The sequence below is a fragment of the Schistocerca gregaria genome, chromosome 1 (genome assembly GCF_023897955.1).
Source record: "Schistocerca gregaria isolate iqSchGreg1 chromosome 1, iqSchGreg1.2, whole genome shotgun sequence".
In the NCBI taxonomy this organism is placed as follows: Eukaryota; Metazoa; Arthropoda; class Insecta; order Orthoptera; family Acrididae; genus Schistocerca; species Schistocerca gregaria.
Genome location: NC_064920.1, coordinates 514,524,827 through 514,542,545, shown reverse-complemented (window position 1 = coordinate 514,542,545; position 17,719 = coordinate 514,524,827). Strand labels below are relative to the sequence as shown.

At 44.1% G+C, this 17,719-nt stretch overlaps 1 protein-coding gene across 1 annotated transcript in view; it reads left to right on the top strand.

The window, feature by feature from the left end:
- The window catches only part of LOC126354491 (sodium- and chloride-dependent GABA transporter 1-like), a 287,334-nt gene that overhangs the window by 207,352 nt on the left and 62,263 nt on the right, over positions 1-17,719 (top strand). Inside the window, exon 8 of the mRNA XM_050004222.1 lies at positions 13,175-13,412. Within this exon, the coding sequence (XP_049860179.1) occupies positions 13,175-13,412 (238 nt within the window). The remainder of the gene's footprint in view (positions 1-13,174; positions 13,413-17,719) is intronic.

The window sequence follows — 17,719 nt, the reverse complement described above, 5'->3', positions numbered from 1 at the left end:
ATACCATACACTGTTAGGCCGAAGAAGCCTAGGAAGTCGAAGGAAGAAAAGGGGTATCGTAACAGGAGGAGGTTGAATACTCTAATTGCGGAAGAAGGAGGTCTTACGTTCGCTGAACCGGTGATCTGGGAAACATCTGACGACGATATTTATAGTGGCTAACGATCCTATCTTCTTGCAAAAGGAGGACGTAATCTAACTCTGTAAGATCTTACATACTGAAAGGAACGCCCAAACAATTTAAAATATTCTGAGGTGTTGAAATATTGGTAAAATATTTGGATATGAGGTCCGCCAGTTATGCAATACACCTTTTTTCTCAGTACCCAAACATGTTTCGTTTTCTTTTTTTATTTATTCTTTACATTTGGTGTGCATAAACTTCCTGGATCACTTTTGTGTTAATTACTACAAGTAGCTTGTCATGTTTTCGTGTGGCAAGCGCTTCCATTCTCCACATCATAGTGAGATGTTGTGATTCATACGTAACTATATCAAGTATTTTCCACAAATGACGTAGTAAAATACTTTTTCACTACACGAGAACACTGTGTGTCGATTGAGAATCCAATTTGTGGCATGAACTACTTTATTGTAGTCTGTCATAGACTGATAAAACCGGTTTCGATTCATGAAGGTACATCGTCAGAGTAATTCTGGGCAAAAAATTGTATATAAAATTTTTATAAGAACCCCGTGCTACTGACTTACTAAGTTCAAAACTCTTAGTACTAGAAATGAAAATCATGGCACCCAGATTAATAACAAATGGTCTGAGGCACTATCACAGAAGTATCTGCAAAGTATACTGCCCCATCTAGTCTAGATGCTTTAATACGCGTTCCGACGTGCGATGACGAGCACTACTGACTCAACCACCAACGGAAGTCAGACTTATTGAAACCAGTTGTCACTGATAACTTAGGTCCGAAGAACGCCAGTCGTCTCAAAAATAAAAGTGTTGTGAAAGTAATGGTGAGGAAGTCCTACAGGGGCTATAAGAAGTTCAAAATGAAAAAAATAAGTAAAACAATAATGTCGGATTCACATATGGTGACACGAAACTGTCAAGACTGTTGAAAATCCGAACATTGAGATGACATTGGAGAGTACGCCAATGTCCACTATTTCAGTTTTGACAACACCTATAGGGGTGTTCAGAAAACTTCTAGAACTTGTTGAGGGGAGCGAGTTTATAATATTTTGAATTTGAGTCTGTGCCCGGAAACATACCGTTCCCGTGTTACAACCATTTGAAAACATGTTGGTAACACGATCACTTTTACAAGTAATTGATTACGAGGAACACAATACTGTCACTTCTTTTACATTTCTATTCAATAATAGCCAAACAAATTGCTCGTGTACTCGTTGAATTGTTCTCTTCAACGTGATAAAGTACGGTCTCTTCCATTTCGGGTGTGAGGCGCCTCGTTGGAGCATCACAATCATGCCCACTGACGATGGAGGTAGCATTTCTCGAAGTCGTTGCGTAACCGTGGCGAAAAGAATATGCGATAATCAGACGTTGTCTACAACGATCTTGTCAAAGGCGACAAGCAACTCTTCCATTAACGTGAGATTCGCCATTCTGAAGGAACATGTCGGTGTATTGTGCAAACGCGTATTCAACCATGTTGCTCTAAAAGCCACAGATACGTGAATGAGACTGGAACCAGGTGAAAGACATAGGACAGACGTCAAATGACATCAACGGATCCGACGTCACCATCCCACATCATGACCACCAAGATGCATACCTGCCTAGCAAATATGTTTTAAAATGTCTGTAGAACGGAAACGCTATGTTTCCGGAAATGGGCTCCTACTCAAAACATTATGTACTAACTCCCCTCTATAGATCCTTGAAGTATACAACGGGAATTTCCGAACACGATGTATATCAGCAGAAATGGTAGCTGTCTCCTAAAATGAGTGTCTGTGAAGCGAAATTTCCCACCTTCCTAAATAATATGAAGGAAGCAGGACAAACTGCTACTATTTATTTGTACGAGGAATGAACTTTCGTTCCGAATAGTAGTAAGGCCGTCAGAAGTGGCTTAGCCTTTGTGACGAATATGCGGAGTCCAGATAACAGCAGATCACTAACCTCTGTAAACCGGCATGGTGCGCGTATGACAAAAGTGTGAGGCATGCGGGTCACCCACCACTGTGTGGTTCCGAGAAAGCGGTACACCGCTTGGGCTTTGGAACTCGCGAACATATCTGATAATATATACATCTGTGTTGCCGTCTAAAAGATTTACATCACAATATTTTAACGGTTTATGAAACGTTCGGAGCGTTCATGTTAAAACGAAGAAATGATAATGTACCACAGTCCCTGTTTTAATGCGCGCTCGCCTTTGACTGTACGTTGCCACACAGGAGTTTCCAGTAAAATGTATTGCGGGCTTGCGAAAGAATTACAACTCCGTAATTTTGTGTTCGCGGGCCGTAGGCACGGCGCGGAGAGGATCTGACAAATGGGCGTGACGGGCTGTTTACCTTATCTCTGTACGTGCCGGCGCGCCACAGCATCGCCACTTTGCACCATTTACTGGCGGCCATAATGGCGCGCAGCCGCACACGGGCTCCGCTGCGCAGTTTGAAGTACGGCGCGCCGGCGCACACAACACGTGTTTACGATCGTGTCCAAAGTGCGGTGCGACCAGATTTCTCCCTCCCCCGCACGTCGAGCGCGTGCTAGGGAAACAGGCGCTGCGGTGGTGCCGGAAGGAAAGAGGTGTTCGCCGCCGAATTTATCTCCCGCAGTTGTGGAGGGTGTCTCCTGCAAAACCCACTCCTGCCTCGCAGAGACACCCTGATTTACGCGTCTCTCTCGCTGCGCTCTCCTTGTATCCGCCGGGCCGCGTCATATTACTCTCGCCGGCGGCCCATCGGAGGAAGAGGTAGGATTTTATCCCCGGCCACAGACTTGTCCACGTCGGGCGACGCTGCGGCGAGGCGATACGAGTGGAAGGGTGTCGCGGAGGAGTGGGTGGGAAATGGAGAGGCGGCGGCGCGAGCGGACGTAAATCTCTCTCTAGCGACGTCTCGCGCGTGGTAACGAGCACACCGGCGTCGCCTTATTAAGGCATCGATCAGGACGCGGAGAGTTAGTGCTTCAGCCCGGCGCGGCGACAGGTTGCTTGGCTGGTGCCCCAGTAACAATGACGTAGACTACTTGCTGCTTCAGCATCGTCAGCCGACGGAAGCAACAGGAGAGAGCAGTTTACACACCGTCCCCTTCGGAGGCACCCCATCTTGATTACAATGGTACTTTATCAACAGCAAAACTGAGCGGTTTGAAGTAGTCTATTCACCGGATTTGGCACCCTTTGACCATACCTACAGAAATTTGTGGGTAGAATAAATTCTGAGTACAGCGAAATTGGTAAAAAAAGTAATGTCTCTGACCAGCAGAGAAGCTTTCGCCTTCCTTCGTAACAATCTATACAAAAGTCAATCACGGTAAAACATACGTGTCTGTTCAACTTGTACGTACATGAAAGTTGCAAGAAGCTGTTTACACACATTTCAACAGGGGATTGGAGTTCTTATTTTCCACTTTCACTATGCCCGTTGTTTATGTATGTACTGCCTTTTACAGGCCTACAGCTGTGTAGCACACCCGTTCTTTGTGACAAAATTTCTCTACTGAACTAATTAGCAGAACAGAAACTACTCTTGCTGTAGAGATACGAGGACTTTCTGTCCTCAAAGAAAAGGGTCATTCCAATGAGACTAATTGCTCGGCTTAATGCATTGTGTTCTTGTGTATACAGACGCTAAGTTCTTATGCTTTGCTGTTTCGGTTGGGCCGGCTGCAGTGGCCGAGCTGTTCTAGGCGCTTCAGTCTGGAGCCGTGCTACCGCTACGGTCGCAGGTTCGAATCTTGCCTCGGGCATGGGTGTGTGTGATGTCCTTACGTTAGTTAGCTTCGAGTAGTTCTAAGTTCTACGGGACTGATGACCTCAGATGTTAAGTCCCCTAGTGCTCAGAGCCATTTCTTTCGGTTGGCATTTGTTCAAATGGCTCTGAGCACTATGGGACTTAACATCTGAGGTCATGAGTCCCCTAGAACTTAGAACTACTTGAACCCAACTAACCTAAGGACGTCACACACACCCATACCCGAGGCAGGATTCGAACCTGCGACCATAGCGGTCGCGCGGCTCCAGACTGAAGCGCCTAGAACAGCTCGGCCACCCCGGCCGGCTGTTCGAACAAAATCCTGGTCTGTATCGACGTTAATGATATGGGCCTGTAATTTAGTAGATTACTCCTACTACCTTTCTTGAGTATTGGTGTGACCTGTGCAACCTTCCATTCTTTGGGTACTGATCTTTCGTCGAGGGAACGGATGCAAAGAAAACTCAAGTTTCCTTTGAACCTTTCAGCAACTGTATCATCTGAATTGGGAGGTCTGTAAAAGGATCCAAATATTATTTTATTCTGATTGCCAACAATGACCTCCACCCATACTAACCCACAAGAACTATCTACTTCAATTTCGAGACAAAGATAAACTACTTCGGCCAGCAACAAACACGCCACCGCCAACCGTGTTTAGCCTATCCTTTCGAAGCACCAGCAGGTTCTTCGCAAAAATTTCGGCGCAGCTTATATCCGTCTTTAGCCAGCTTTCAATGCCAATAAAGATTTCAGCATCAGTGTTTTTTATTAGCGTTAGGAGCTCTGGTACTTTCCCAACACAGCTACGACAATTTACAACTTTTATATCGATGGTTCCTGTATCTACGTTCTTCCTGTGTTCGGCCTTTACCCTTTGTAACTGAAGCCCTTCTTGTATTTTCCCGAGACCCTCTAACCTAAAAAACCGCCCAGTCCACGCCACACAGCCCCTGCTACCCGTATAGTCGCCTTTGCGTATAGTGGACACCTGACCTATTCAGCGGAGCCCGAAATCCAACTACCCTTTGGCGCAAGTCGAGAAATCTGCAGCCTACACGGTCCCAGAACCATCTGAGCCTCTGATTCAGACCCGAAGTCCGCAATTGGTCCTGTCGACTATGCTGAAATGTTCAGCTTTTATCTTGCAAGCAAGACTGGCACCTTTTGCCATTTATGTTAGCCACTCGAAACCAGAGAGAATCTCTTCTGATACAAAGTGACACACATCATTGGTACCGACGTGAGACACCACCTGCAGTTGGCTGCACCCTGTTCTCTTCATGGCATCTGGGAGGACCCGTTCCACACCTGGAATGACTCCACCCGGTATGAACACGGGGTGCACACTGGTTTCCTTTCCCCTCCCAGCAGCCATGTCCCTAAGGGGCCCCATAACACGCCTAACGTTGAATAGTTATGCAATATTTTCGTCCCCTCCCCCCTCCCTCCAATTTCATCTATGAATGGTAGCACATAAATTATTGTAAATCATTCACCATTAACTTTCTTCGAGCCTGTAAAACAATGCGTGGATCTCCGCGTGGATAATTGAATATGAAATGTTATATTTGTTCACTCATCGCCGTCTTTTACGAGAGCCTGAAAACTATTTTTTCTGTCAGATAGAAAGTGACGGAGAACATGCTCACTATAGTCCCAGTCTGCAGTTCCACATTCTTCTTGTGCTCTCCGAAATAAGTATTTCTACTCTCTACTTATTCAGCGGGATCAGGAACTATGATTATGAATAAAAATTTTGATTTCTAGCTGATTCATATATTCAGTAAAATTTCACACGCACAAAATAGTCTTCTTCTTGATAATAAGGTTGATAATAATAATAATGATTCCAGAATGAGATTTTCACTCTGCAGCGGAGTGTGCGCTGATATGAAACTTCCTGGCAGATTAAAACTGTGTGCCCGACCGAGACTCGAACTCGGGACCTTTGCCTTTCGCGGGAAAGTGCTCTACCATCTGAGCTACCGAAGCACGACTCACGCCCGGTACTCACAGCTTTACTTCTGCCAGTATTGGAAGGCAGGAGACGGATACTGGCAGAAGTAAAGCTGTGAGTACCGGGCCTGAGTCGTGCTACGGTAGCTCAGATGGTAGAGCACTTGCCCGCGAAAGGCAAAGGTCCCGAGTTTGAGTCTCGGTCGGGCACACAGTTTTAATCTGCCAGGAAGTTTAATAATAGTGATGTTGTCGCTGTAATGAACTGCACTATGACCAGTTAAGAGGCGATGTCTACTGTAAGTTCCAATTAAATGGTTTATCGCCCTGACTTCTAGTCATTAGAGTTAACTGCTCGGCACGAAAGTGGGAAATAATCTCACTACCTGCAACGCGATTTGGTTAGCACCACAGGCCACACACAAACAGTTATTTCCGCGAAATCTAAGGGATCCAGGACGGTATACAGTCCTCGCGAATTCACTTTCTATTTGTACCGAAAACAGGCGTTTAGGAGCAGCCTGGCTGTGACGTCACCCTAGGCAGCGCGTAAGCAGGCGTTTGACTAACGCGGTCTGGTCGACAGATGGGTGCGAAGTGTGTGTCGCTGTCTCAGGCCGTATTTATATGTGGGTGCAGCGGAAGGCCAAACGGAACATCTGCTGCCATTTGCTCTAAGGCTAGGTAGCAGCATCCAAATGTCCGCTTTCTCAGACACAGGTTATTTTCTAAAACTGTTGTGTATCAATTTACAGTCTTCGTAATTTTTATATGAATGGAGCTAAGCTGGCTTTAATTACAGAAAAAATATCAGTTCGACTGCATTTAAACTTTTTCAGCTAGAATGTTTAGAGGGGAACCGACAGTAGAACACGCTCTCTAAACTACTTCTTTAAGAGTCCTTATATTGACTGTTTTTTAGATTAAGGTCTCGAAACTTATTATAGCTTTATTATTTAACGCATGTAATCAAGTGGTGTAATCACAACTGTCTGTCATTAATATAATAGATACTTAATCTCCTACAAGTAGGGACGTTTATGTTCCAAATTTAGTTTTTAGTCAACTACTTGAAAACTATTAGAGGTAGCTTAATGGAGTCACATAGTTAATGATTTTATACCACACTGAAGCTTCGAACGAATTTTCATCTTACTGAGTCTAATATTTAGCGCCTTCAATTTTTCGTAAAAACGCCGATTTTGATGAAAATATTACTCTCATCGAGTCGAAATTTGTAACAGTTAATTTTGACATACAACTGCATATTCTGACCAGTTTTTGTCTTTCTGGCTTTATTATTTAGCACAATTTGTTTTTTATTTAAAACGATGTATTTAGGGAAACATATTCGTCTGATGACTCTCAGGTTTAACAATTTAAACATTAATATAGTGAAACATGTTGACAAAGTTTGGAAAAGCTACTTTAACTTTTAATTTCATTCTTAGATTATGGCGCAGTAGTTTGTATGCTACGCACAGACGCGTTATGGGCCGTCCCGTGTGGCCGAGCGGTTCTAGGCGCTTCAATCTGGAACCGCGTGACCGCTACGGTCGCAGGTTCGAATCCTGCCTCGCGAGTGGATGTGTGTTGTGATTTCCTTAGGTTAGTTAGGTTTAAGTAGTTCTAAGTTCTAGGGGTCTGATGTTAAATCCCATAGTGCTCAGAGCCCTTTGGACCATTTTTTTGAACAGACGCGTTGTGATGTGGTGCTAGGAGCAGTGAACTGTGGTATGTCTCGGCACATCCGCTCGCCTCCGTATCTCTCAATGATACAGCGCTTGTTTCGCCACAAATGGCCAGTCTCCTTGTGTAATTAGTCACTTCTGACGGCATCGGTTCATTTTGAAACATAAAAACAATTGGCTAGTCTTTAGTTTTTGATTAGTACAAATATATCCAAATTTAGTCATTTGTTATGATGTTACATAAGGATTTTGAATTTGCTCTGGAATTTCTTGAACATTTCCTTTCAGACATTGAAATGAGCCTCTTTCTTCAGGTTTGGTTAAACAGTGAGCAATGTATTGGGAGCAGGTCGTTTTCTCAGCTGAAGGGGTACATGCAAAATCGAGTGTGCTACGGTCTTCTTTACGTCCTGCGACCCATACTACCGAACAACGTAAATGTGACAAATGGTCATGGGATTAGTATTACGGAGAGCTACCACTAAAAGGCAAAACAGCAGCGCTCCTTCGTAGTGGATGTTGTGCTTAAGACGCTGCCAATGTAACTGCAGATGGAATTAATTACACTACATAAAGCTACAATAAATCAGAAAAGAAACTGGGAGCACTGCATGAGAAATATTTAACAGAAGTAGGACACAGATTACTCTTTTTTCGAAGACGGCGTATTTAGATTCCAATAACTTTGTTGAATGCAATATAGTTGTAACAGCAGCAGTGGCAGCTAATATTGCTTTAACTACGGAGTGCCGGGCACGAGAAAATGGAGCACAGGACCGACTAATGCCGAAGTAATGAGACGTTGTTACAGCTTTCTCGTATTGCCTGATTTCAGAAGCGACCTGACCTCTGAGACCCTGCGCATAAGTCTCTTGAGAACGCTGTGTTTCAGAGAAACTATTCGTTAGTTATAAGGAGAGCAAACAGTCGAAGACGCAGAAAAATTCCCTTCTTCTTAAAAGAGAAATCGGCCGACATATTTAAATTTTCCTTCATGCAATTTTGCTAACGAGATATCCGCAAGTTGTCGCTGGAAGTTAGATTGTGTTTACTGACACAACTGCGTCTGGATCGTACTTTTAACATACGGAATGCATATCGGCCGAGAACATAGCTGATCTCTTAGCAATTTCGTTTCTGGCTACTAGCGAAGCAGTTTCTCACAACGTGCAGTTGTTCTAAGGCGCTGCGGTTTCTATTAGATGGTGCTCAAGTGTTTTCTCATTTACATTACATATCTTTCAGGTGCCTAAAGTCTCAAGTGAATGTTGAAAATCGTGATTATATGGCATTCGCTAACAAATAAGTATCGGAAATAAATATCTGTAAATAGAAATCGACTGTTGATGGTCCTTAATTTATATAACGTGAATTGTTTACTAATTTGAAGGTAGTAACAATTATTAGAGAAACTATGGAATGTTTGTCGTTCCTACATCGACAACAAAGGTCTTAATTAAGTAAACCAACTTACGTAGTGTACACGTCCAACTGTCTAATTGTAGATCAGCTACCTCGATTTAGAGCGCTTACCATGGTTTCATCGGTTATTTGGGTATAGCCTTTTCGCTACGAGCTACCCCTGTAACCAAGGTAGCGGCATCATTTTTGCAGAGTCTCCAATCTGTGTGGCGGTCGCAGTTGTATCGTAACACATCGGAGAAGATCGGAAGATTCTGTGAATCGTATGGATCTGGAGTGACAGGGGAGGCGCCGGATACTGATCTCTTCCTGCTGGCTGAGTTGGATTGCTCCCATATGTGACTCGAATATTTTGGCTTAGACTATTGAGTGTCGTAGCCGAAATTTCTGAACCGATGCCAGTTACTTTATTCACGCCGTTAGCGTTGGTTAAAATAACAAAACCACAATCGTCACGAAATCTCGATCTCACGTTACTTGGCGGTTTACAAACCCACGTGCATAATAATCCAAACATGTAATTAATATGCTTTCCAAACGCGGATGAACAGCAGATAAAGGTTTCTTAATACGTAATTTGAAGATCTCGGCTGTTAAGGGGCGGTCGATGAGAAACACAGTTTTTGTATGTAAAACGTGGAAAACTGTGCTTTATTCATATTAGGTGATAGTTTCACAATAACCCGAGATGCGGTAGCTCTTTCTCAGATTTTAGATTCTTGCTAAATGGCAACATTGTTAATACAGGTATGTGTGCTTGTAAACGTTCGTAGATATCAAACAAAAGGTTGCCATTTGCGTTGTTCGTGCCTTTTCAGGCATGATTTGTGCGAATCTGAGGCTGATGTGGATAACTACGATTCATATAGAGATCCTTAATATATTCCTGAACGGAAATGGGTATAAAAAGTTGTTGCTAATTAGGTAAATATGAGTATTTATTTCAGCAGGTACATAAAGTATTGTCCCTTACCGAATTAACGTGACAGGGCGATGATAGAAATGTTAAGGGCCATCTCTAACATTGTTTACATGTTATAGTAAGGTGCTTATTAAGATTAATTTTAGGTAGTGCAGAATTAAATATTATACTTTAAAGTTATTATGCTTTACTATTGAAAAAATTGTTAACAGAGATTTTAGTACCAAATACTGAAACAATTCAGATCTTTGAAATCTTTTTTTTAAAGCTTTCGAAGTGAAGCTTGTTTAAGTCGACTAGCAAGTATTCTGTGGTAAGACGAAGCTAACCTACATTAAGTGCACTCACTTTGCGAGTATACAAGTTGAAATTTTTAACGATAAAATTTGGGTACAAAATGAAATGGCTCTGAGCACTATGGGACTCAACATCTGAGGTCATCAGTCCCCTTGACGTAGACTACTTAAACCTAACTAACCTAAAGACATCAACCACAACCATGCCCGACGCAGAATTCGAACCTGCGACCACAGCAGCAGAGCAGTTCCGGACTGAAGCGCCTAGAACCGCTCGGCGACAGTGGCCAGCCTTTTGGGTGCAATATACAGTTCTAAAAATGCAGCAAACAAACAAACAAACAACAAACAGAGAAAACGATGCATCACGAAGGAGTTATTCGAATGGGACAATTCTGTAAATGTATGACACACAAAAATTGCAATAGAACTGCTATATGTTGAAAAAGAGTGTGACAAAAAGGAAAAGTGCAAACTTTCAAGCAAAAGAGAGAAAACTGTTTAGCTTAGAAATCACGAATCAGACGCTGATCTGACATCCATTTAAGTTGGTTTGTAATTAAGGCGAAACTCTTCTGCGTGCACAAGGTAATTAAAAAAACTGAATGTCCAAAATGCCAAATGCGTTTTTCTTTTGAACTACTGTAATGTGTATACAGTTGTTGCAAAAATGGCCCGCACAAGAAACTTGTTAATGAAGCTGTAGGGTTTGGGGCACATATACCGCCCCGGTATCCAGTCAGAGGGCGGGATCCCTCCTCCGGGGTCACAGCAGTGAAACAAGAGAAGTCACCGAACTATGGTTCCAAAACGACATGTGTAGCATTCCTCGCTCACGTACACCAATAAATACTTTTTAATGAATCGCCGAAGAAACATATCAACAGCCAAAATTCTTTCTAAATTTTTATTATTGAAGCAATTAGTTTCTACGCCTTATTACCGCCAACTTCACGCCCCAATGTGAAAACTGAATGTAGACTTCAAAACATTGGCCCGCATAGGATATATACCAAATGTATTAAACTGGATACAGTGGACTTCGATTTACTCAACGTGTGAACTCCAAACGCAAGACAACAAGAAGATAAAGGTAATGGAGCGTCGAAATTGGTTTCTTAAATAATTAATAAAATTTCAGGAAGAATTATGGCTGTTGGTTTCGTATTTCTACGAGTTATCGATCAGCCGCAATCCCACATCCAGAGCTATATGACGGATCTACACAACTGGCCCTTAAAATTGCTACACCACGAAGACGACGTGCTGCAGAAGCGAAATTTAACCGAAAGGAAGAAGATGCTGAGATATGCAAATGATGAGCTTTTCAGAGCATTCACACAAGGTTGGCGCCGGTGGCGATCCCTACAACGTGCTGAAATGAGGAAAGTTTCCAACCGATTTCTCATACACAAACAACAGTTGACCGGCGTTGCCTCGTGAAACGTTGTTGTGATGCCTCGTGTAAGGAGGAGGAATGCGTACCATCACGTTTCCGACTTTGATAAAGTTCGGATTGTAGCCTATCGCGATTGCGGCTTATCATATGGCGACATTGCTGCTCGCGTTGGTCGAGATCCAATGACTGTTAGCAGAATATGGAATCAGTGGGTTCGGGAGGGTAATACGGAACGCCGTGTTGGATTCCAACGGCCTCGTATCACTAGCATTCGAGATGACACGCATCTTATCCGCATGGCAGTAACGGATCGTGCAGCCACGTCTCGATCTCTGAGTCAACAGATGGGGACGTTTGCAAGACAACAACCATCTGCACGAACAGTTCGACGGCGTTTGCAGCAGCATGGACTATCAGCCCGGAGACCATGGCTGCAGTTGCCCTTCACGCTGCGACGGCCGAAGTGGCCGTGCGGTTCTAGGCGCTTCAGTCTGGAACCGCATGACCGCTACGGTCGCAGGTTCGAATCCTGCCTCGGGCATGGATGTGTGTGCTGTCCTTAGGTTAGTTAGGTTTAAGTAGTTCTAAGTTCTAGGGGACTGATGATCACAGATGTTAAGTCCCATAGTGCTCAGAGCCATTTGCACCTTCACGCTGCATCACAAACAGGAGCGCCTGCGATGGTGTACTCAACGACGAAACTGGGTGCACGAATGTCAAAATGTCATTTTTTTTTCGGACGAATCCAGGTTTTGTATATAGCATTATGATGGTCGCAACCGTGTTTGGCGACATCGCGGTGAACGCACATTGGAAGCGTGTATTCGACATCGTCGTACTGGCGTATCACCCGGCGTGATGGTATGGGGTGCCATTGGTTACTCGTCTCGGTGACCTCTTCTTTGCATTGACGGCACTTTGAACAGTGGACGCTACATTTTAGATGTGTTACTACCCGTGGCTCTACCCTTCTTTCGATCCCTGCGAGACCCTAAATTTCAGCAGGATAATGCACGACGGCATGTTGCTGGTCCTGTACTGGCCTTTCTGGATACAGAAAATTTTAGACTGCTGCCCTGGCCAGCACATTCTCCAGAACTCTCACCAGATGACAACGTCTTGTCAATAATGGCCTAGCAACTGGCTCGTCACAATACGCCAGTCACTACTCTTGATGAACTGTGCTATCGTGTTGAAGCTTCATGGGCAGCTGTACCTGCACACGCCATCCAAACTCAGTTTGACTCAATGCCCAGGCGTATCAAGGCCGTTATTACGGCCAGAGGTGGTTGTTCTGGGTACTGATTTCTCAGGATCTACGCACCCAAATTGCGTGAAAATGTAATCACATGTCAGTTCTATTATAATATATTTGTCCAATGAATACCCGTTTATCATCTGCATTTATTCTTGGTTTAGCAATTTTAATGGACAGTAGTGAGCAAAATCTGATGAAGTCAGTTGGTGGCTGCAATACTTATTACGCTCTGATTGACAATAAAGTGCTCTTGGCTGCAAGAACCAGAAATGGTACAGGCAACGTTGACTCAGAACGAGGTGGTGCCCACAGGGACGCGATCGTGGTGTCGGCGACGAACGCTCTGACGGGCGTGCTGGCGGGCTTCGTGGTGTTCAGCGTGCTGGGCTTCATGGCGCACGAGATGGGCGAGCCGGTGTCCGAGGTGGTCGCCTCCGGCCCGGGCCTCGCATTCGTCGCCTACCCCGAGGCGGTGCTGCGCATGCCGCTGCCGCAGCTCTGGTCGGCGCTCTTCTTCTTCATGCTCTTCGTGCTCGGCATCGGCTGCCAGGTGGGTCAGCGCCGGCGGCGCACTGCCCGGGCAATATGCTGGCAAAATGACCTCCAGTATAAGGCGTTCCAAAAGATTTACCCGGTTTCACAACTCTGTTTCCTGCCTGATTATGATAGAAACTTTCACTTGATAATGTCTACATCTATATAGGTATTCCGCAATCCACCCTACGGCGGATTGCGGAGGCTTCACCTTATTACTACCACTAGGAATTTCCTCTTCTGCTACACCGGCAAACAGAGATTGGTTTGCCGGCCGGAGTGGCCGAGCGCTTGTAGGCGCTAGAGTCTGGAAGAGCGCGACCGCTACGGTCTCAGGTTCGAATCCTGCCTCGGGCATGGATGTGTATGATGTCCATAAGTTAGTTAGGTTTAAGTAGTTCTAAGTGCTAGGGGACTAATGACCTCAGAAGTTAAGTCCCATAGTGCTCAAAGTCATTTGAACCAAGAGATTGGTTTTTCCTCGCAATGTATGTCGAAGGCAGGAGAAACTCTCTACAGTCACATTCAAATACCGGTTCTCTAAATTTTCTCGATTCTGTTCCGTTGCAGAGATTCCCATTTGAGTTTCTGAAGCATGTTCGTAGCACTTGCGTGTTGTTCGATGTTACGAGGGTCACTCCAAAAGAAATGCATACTATTTTATTTTAAAATCTATCTTTTATTATACATGTCTGAAAGTTTTACAGTGTGTAGATACATCATTTAGGAACAATTGTTTCATTTCTCCACATAATTTCCATCTCAACTGCCTTACGCCATCTTGGAACCAGCACCAGCGCCTGTATACCCGCACGGTAAAATTCTGGACCAACCAGTTGGAGCCACTGTTTGGCAGCGTGCACAAGGGAGTCATCATCTTCAAACCTTGTTCCATGGCGGGAGTCTTTCAGTTTCCCAAAGAGATGATAGTCACATGGAGCCAGGTCAGGACTGTAACGCGGGTGTTTCAGTGTTGTCCATCTGAGTTTTGTGATGGCTTCCATGGTTTTTTGACTCACATGTGGCCGTGCATTGTCGTGCAACAGCAAAACATCCTGCTTTTGCCGATGTGGTTGAACACGACTCAGTCGAGCTTGAGGTTTCTTCGGTGTCGTCACATATGCATCAGAATTTATGGTGGTTCCACTTGGCATGATGTCCTCAAACAAGAGTCCTTCGGAATCGAAAAACACCGTAGCCATAACTTTTCCAGCAGAAGGTGCTGTTTTGATTTTTTTTTCTTGGGTGAATTTGCATGGTGCCACTCCATTGATTGCTTATTCGTCTCTGGTGAAAAATGATGGAGCCATGTTTCATCACCTGTCACAATTCTTCCAAGAAATTCATCTCCACCATTCTCGTACTGTTCCAAAAGTTGGCTGCATACCATTTCTCTTATTTCTTTGTGAACCACTGTCAACATCCTCGGAACCCACCTGGCGCAAACCTTTTTTAACGCAAACACTTCCTTCCCCTAATCCAAGGCAGTGTGACAATTCGTTCACTGTGATACGTCTGTCAGCAGTCACCAGTTCATTAACTCTCTGCACAGTGTCTGGAGTGTATGCAGTACGAGGCCTGAGAGGACAATCCTCAGTATTGCCGTGCCCGCTTTCATCACGTAACGTGCTCGCCCGCGTACTGCGATCGACAGCGGCATCTGCATACACCTTTTCCAACCTCTTGTGGATGTTTTCAACTGTCTCGCTTTCACAGCACGTTGCTTCTGACGAACGTTAAGTGTAGCAGCCATCTTGAAGACATGCTGTGACGGCGCCACTCACGGGAACAGGTTGAAATAAGTTTGAAAACAAGCGGGAAGGATGTATCTACACCCTGCAAAGTTTTCACACATACATAATGAAAACTGTATTTTTACAAAAATAGTGTGCATATCTTTTGGAGTGACCCTCGTATCAGTAATAAATCTAGCAGCTCGCCTCTGAAATGCTTTGATGTCTTCCTTTAATCCGACATGGTACGGTGACGAAGCACTCTAACAGTACTCAAGAACTGTTGCTCCTAATTCCTCTACGTCTCTCTTACTGGAACTGAGTGATGCCAGTTCACTGCCTAAGTCAGCTGTTAAAACTGTTTATCTGCTCTATCTAGTAGAAAAACTCTCTTAGGCTTCTTAGCTGATTTATTAACTTTCGTAACAATAGTTGCTGAAATGACATCTTGACCGCTAAATTCCCTTTCTATACTGACGTTGTCGACAAGGCCCCTCCTATTTGTAGCTACAAGGTCTGAGATATTTCCATTACGTGTGGGATGTCGAACTAGCTGATCAAGAAAGTTGTTAGAAAACGTGTTCAAAAGTACTTCGACTGTGTGTCTGTACCCCCTGAATGGGACTACAATGTTTTTATTTTGAAAAGAACCGTCCAGCTTTCGTGAGGATTATTCTTTCAAAAATATGCACATACAAGCTTAGGGTGTTATTTAGGGAGTTAAATTGTTTAGAATTATGTTTACGTCAAAGTTCTTATTTGTTTTTGTGTTTTGCATTTTGAAGTATCGTTTGATGCAGCTCCCCACGCTAGACTGTGCTGTGCAATCGTCTTCATCTCTACATAACTACTGCAACCCAAAGCCATTTGAACCTATATAAATATTCAATCCTTGACGATTTTTTGATGACTCGGGATGTCCTATCTATCGATCCTTTCTTTTAGTCAATTAGTGATACAATTTTTTTTGTCAATTAGATTCTGTATCTGCTCTTTGATTACCCATCTAATTTTCGACATCCTTCCGTAGCATCAACCTTCAAATGCTTCTCTTACTGTCTCAGTTGCTCATCGTCCATGTTTCACTTATGTACAAATGTGCACTATATATAAATACCTTCATAACAGAGTTCCAAATAGGTAAATGTATGTTTGATGTTAGTTTATTCTTTTCAGAAACCTTTTTTTTCCTATTGTCAGTCTGAATTTTATATTCTCTCTACTTCAGTCATCATCAGCTATTTTGCTGCCGAAATAGCACTCTCGACGACTGCATTTGGTATGTCGTTTGCTAATCTAATTCTATCGGCAAGCGGCACAGTCTGCTTTAATTCGAAATTTAACATATGGATAATGTATCCTCAGCTGAACTCTCAAAAAACATCGACACGGGGACAAAACTTTTCCCAATCACTGCCGTTACTATGCGACGCCAAAATTCACAGAAAGTCGTTGGGAAGTGAGGCACATGGACAATGGTGCACAAGAAGAAATATCTGAAATTCTCGCAGTATTTTAACTTCTTGATACTAATGTCAGACCATGGCAGGTAGAGAGACAGTGTCTTTCTGAGGACATATTGCCGGTTACATTAATAAGACATTAAGCGTTTCGGGGGCATGCAGAAAACAGAGCTGTCATTGTCGTATGCGGATACGAGGAAATTAATCTAAGGTCCAAAGGGGACAAGGAAGGAAGCATTTCCGAAAAGGATAAGTTTTTAAACAGTCTGCGTGCCGCCACGGTTAAAAATTACCACCCATGCCGAAATGGCGCTATCCAAAACCGGGGCAACCGTGTCGCAGGACGAGCCATAGATGACAGGGGCTGACAACACTGTCTCCTCAACGATCGTTCAGCAAACATTGCTGCGGATGGGTCTCCGCAGTAGGCGTCTGCTTCATGCACCCATGCTGACTGCTGTTCGTCGGCGACGAAGCCTGAAATTTACACGCCAATATCGCAAATGGAATGGACGCCCATGAGTGATGACGGGAGCTCTTCAGATACACCACGTTTTATGTCCCGTCATACAGATGGGTGCATAATGTCTGAAAAACACCCTGAAACGGTCGTAGGAAGAGCCCAGGCCGGAGGAGGGAGCGTTAAGATCTTGAGAATGTCTTCGTGACATTCCGTGGGTGATCTCGTCATTCTTGAAGTGAAAATGGGAAATATACTTGGGAAACATGTTCATATCTACATGTAGTTTGTTTTCTTTCTGCACGATGGCATCTACCATAGGGCAATGCAGCTTGTCACTCAGCTCGCAGTGTACGTGCGTGGTTCAAGGAGTACCATGATGTGTTTACCGTATTCTCCTCGCCACCAAACTGACACGACTGAAACCCGACAGAGAACCTGTGGGATCACCATGATGGGGTTGTTTCTGCCACCGATCTTAAACCGAGAAATCTAGCGCAGTTGGTCATGGTTCTGGAGTTGATAGCTTCCGGAACCTCACTGACTCTTCTTCTGCTCGTCTAGGAACAGTCCGCGCTGCAAAAGGTTGTTATTCAGGCTTTTCAGGTGGTCTCATTAATGTGACTGGACAGTATAGACATCCGTAACACTAAACATTCTTTTGTCG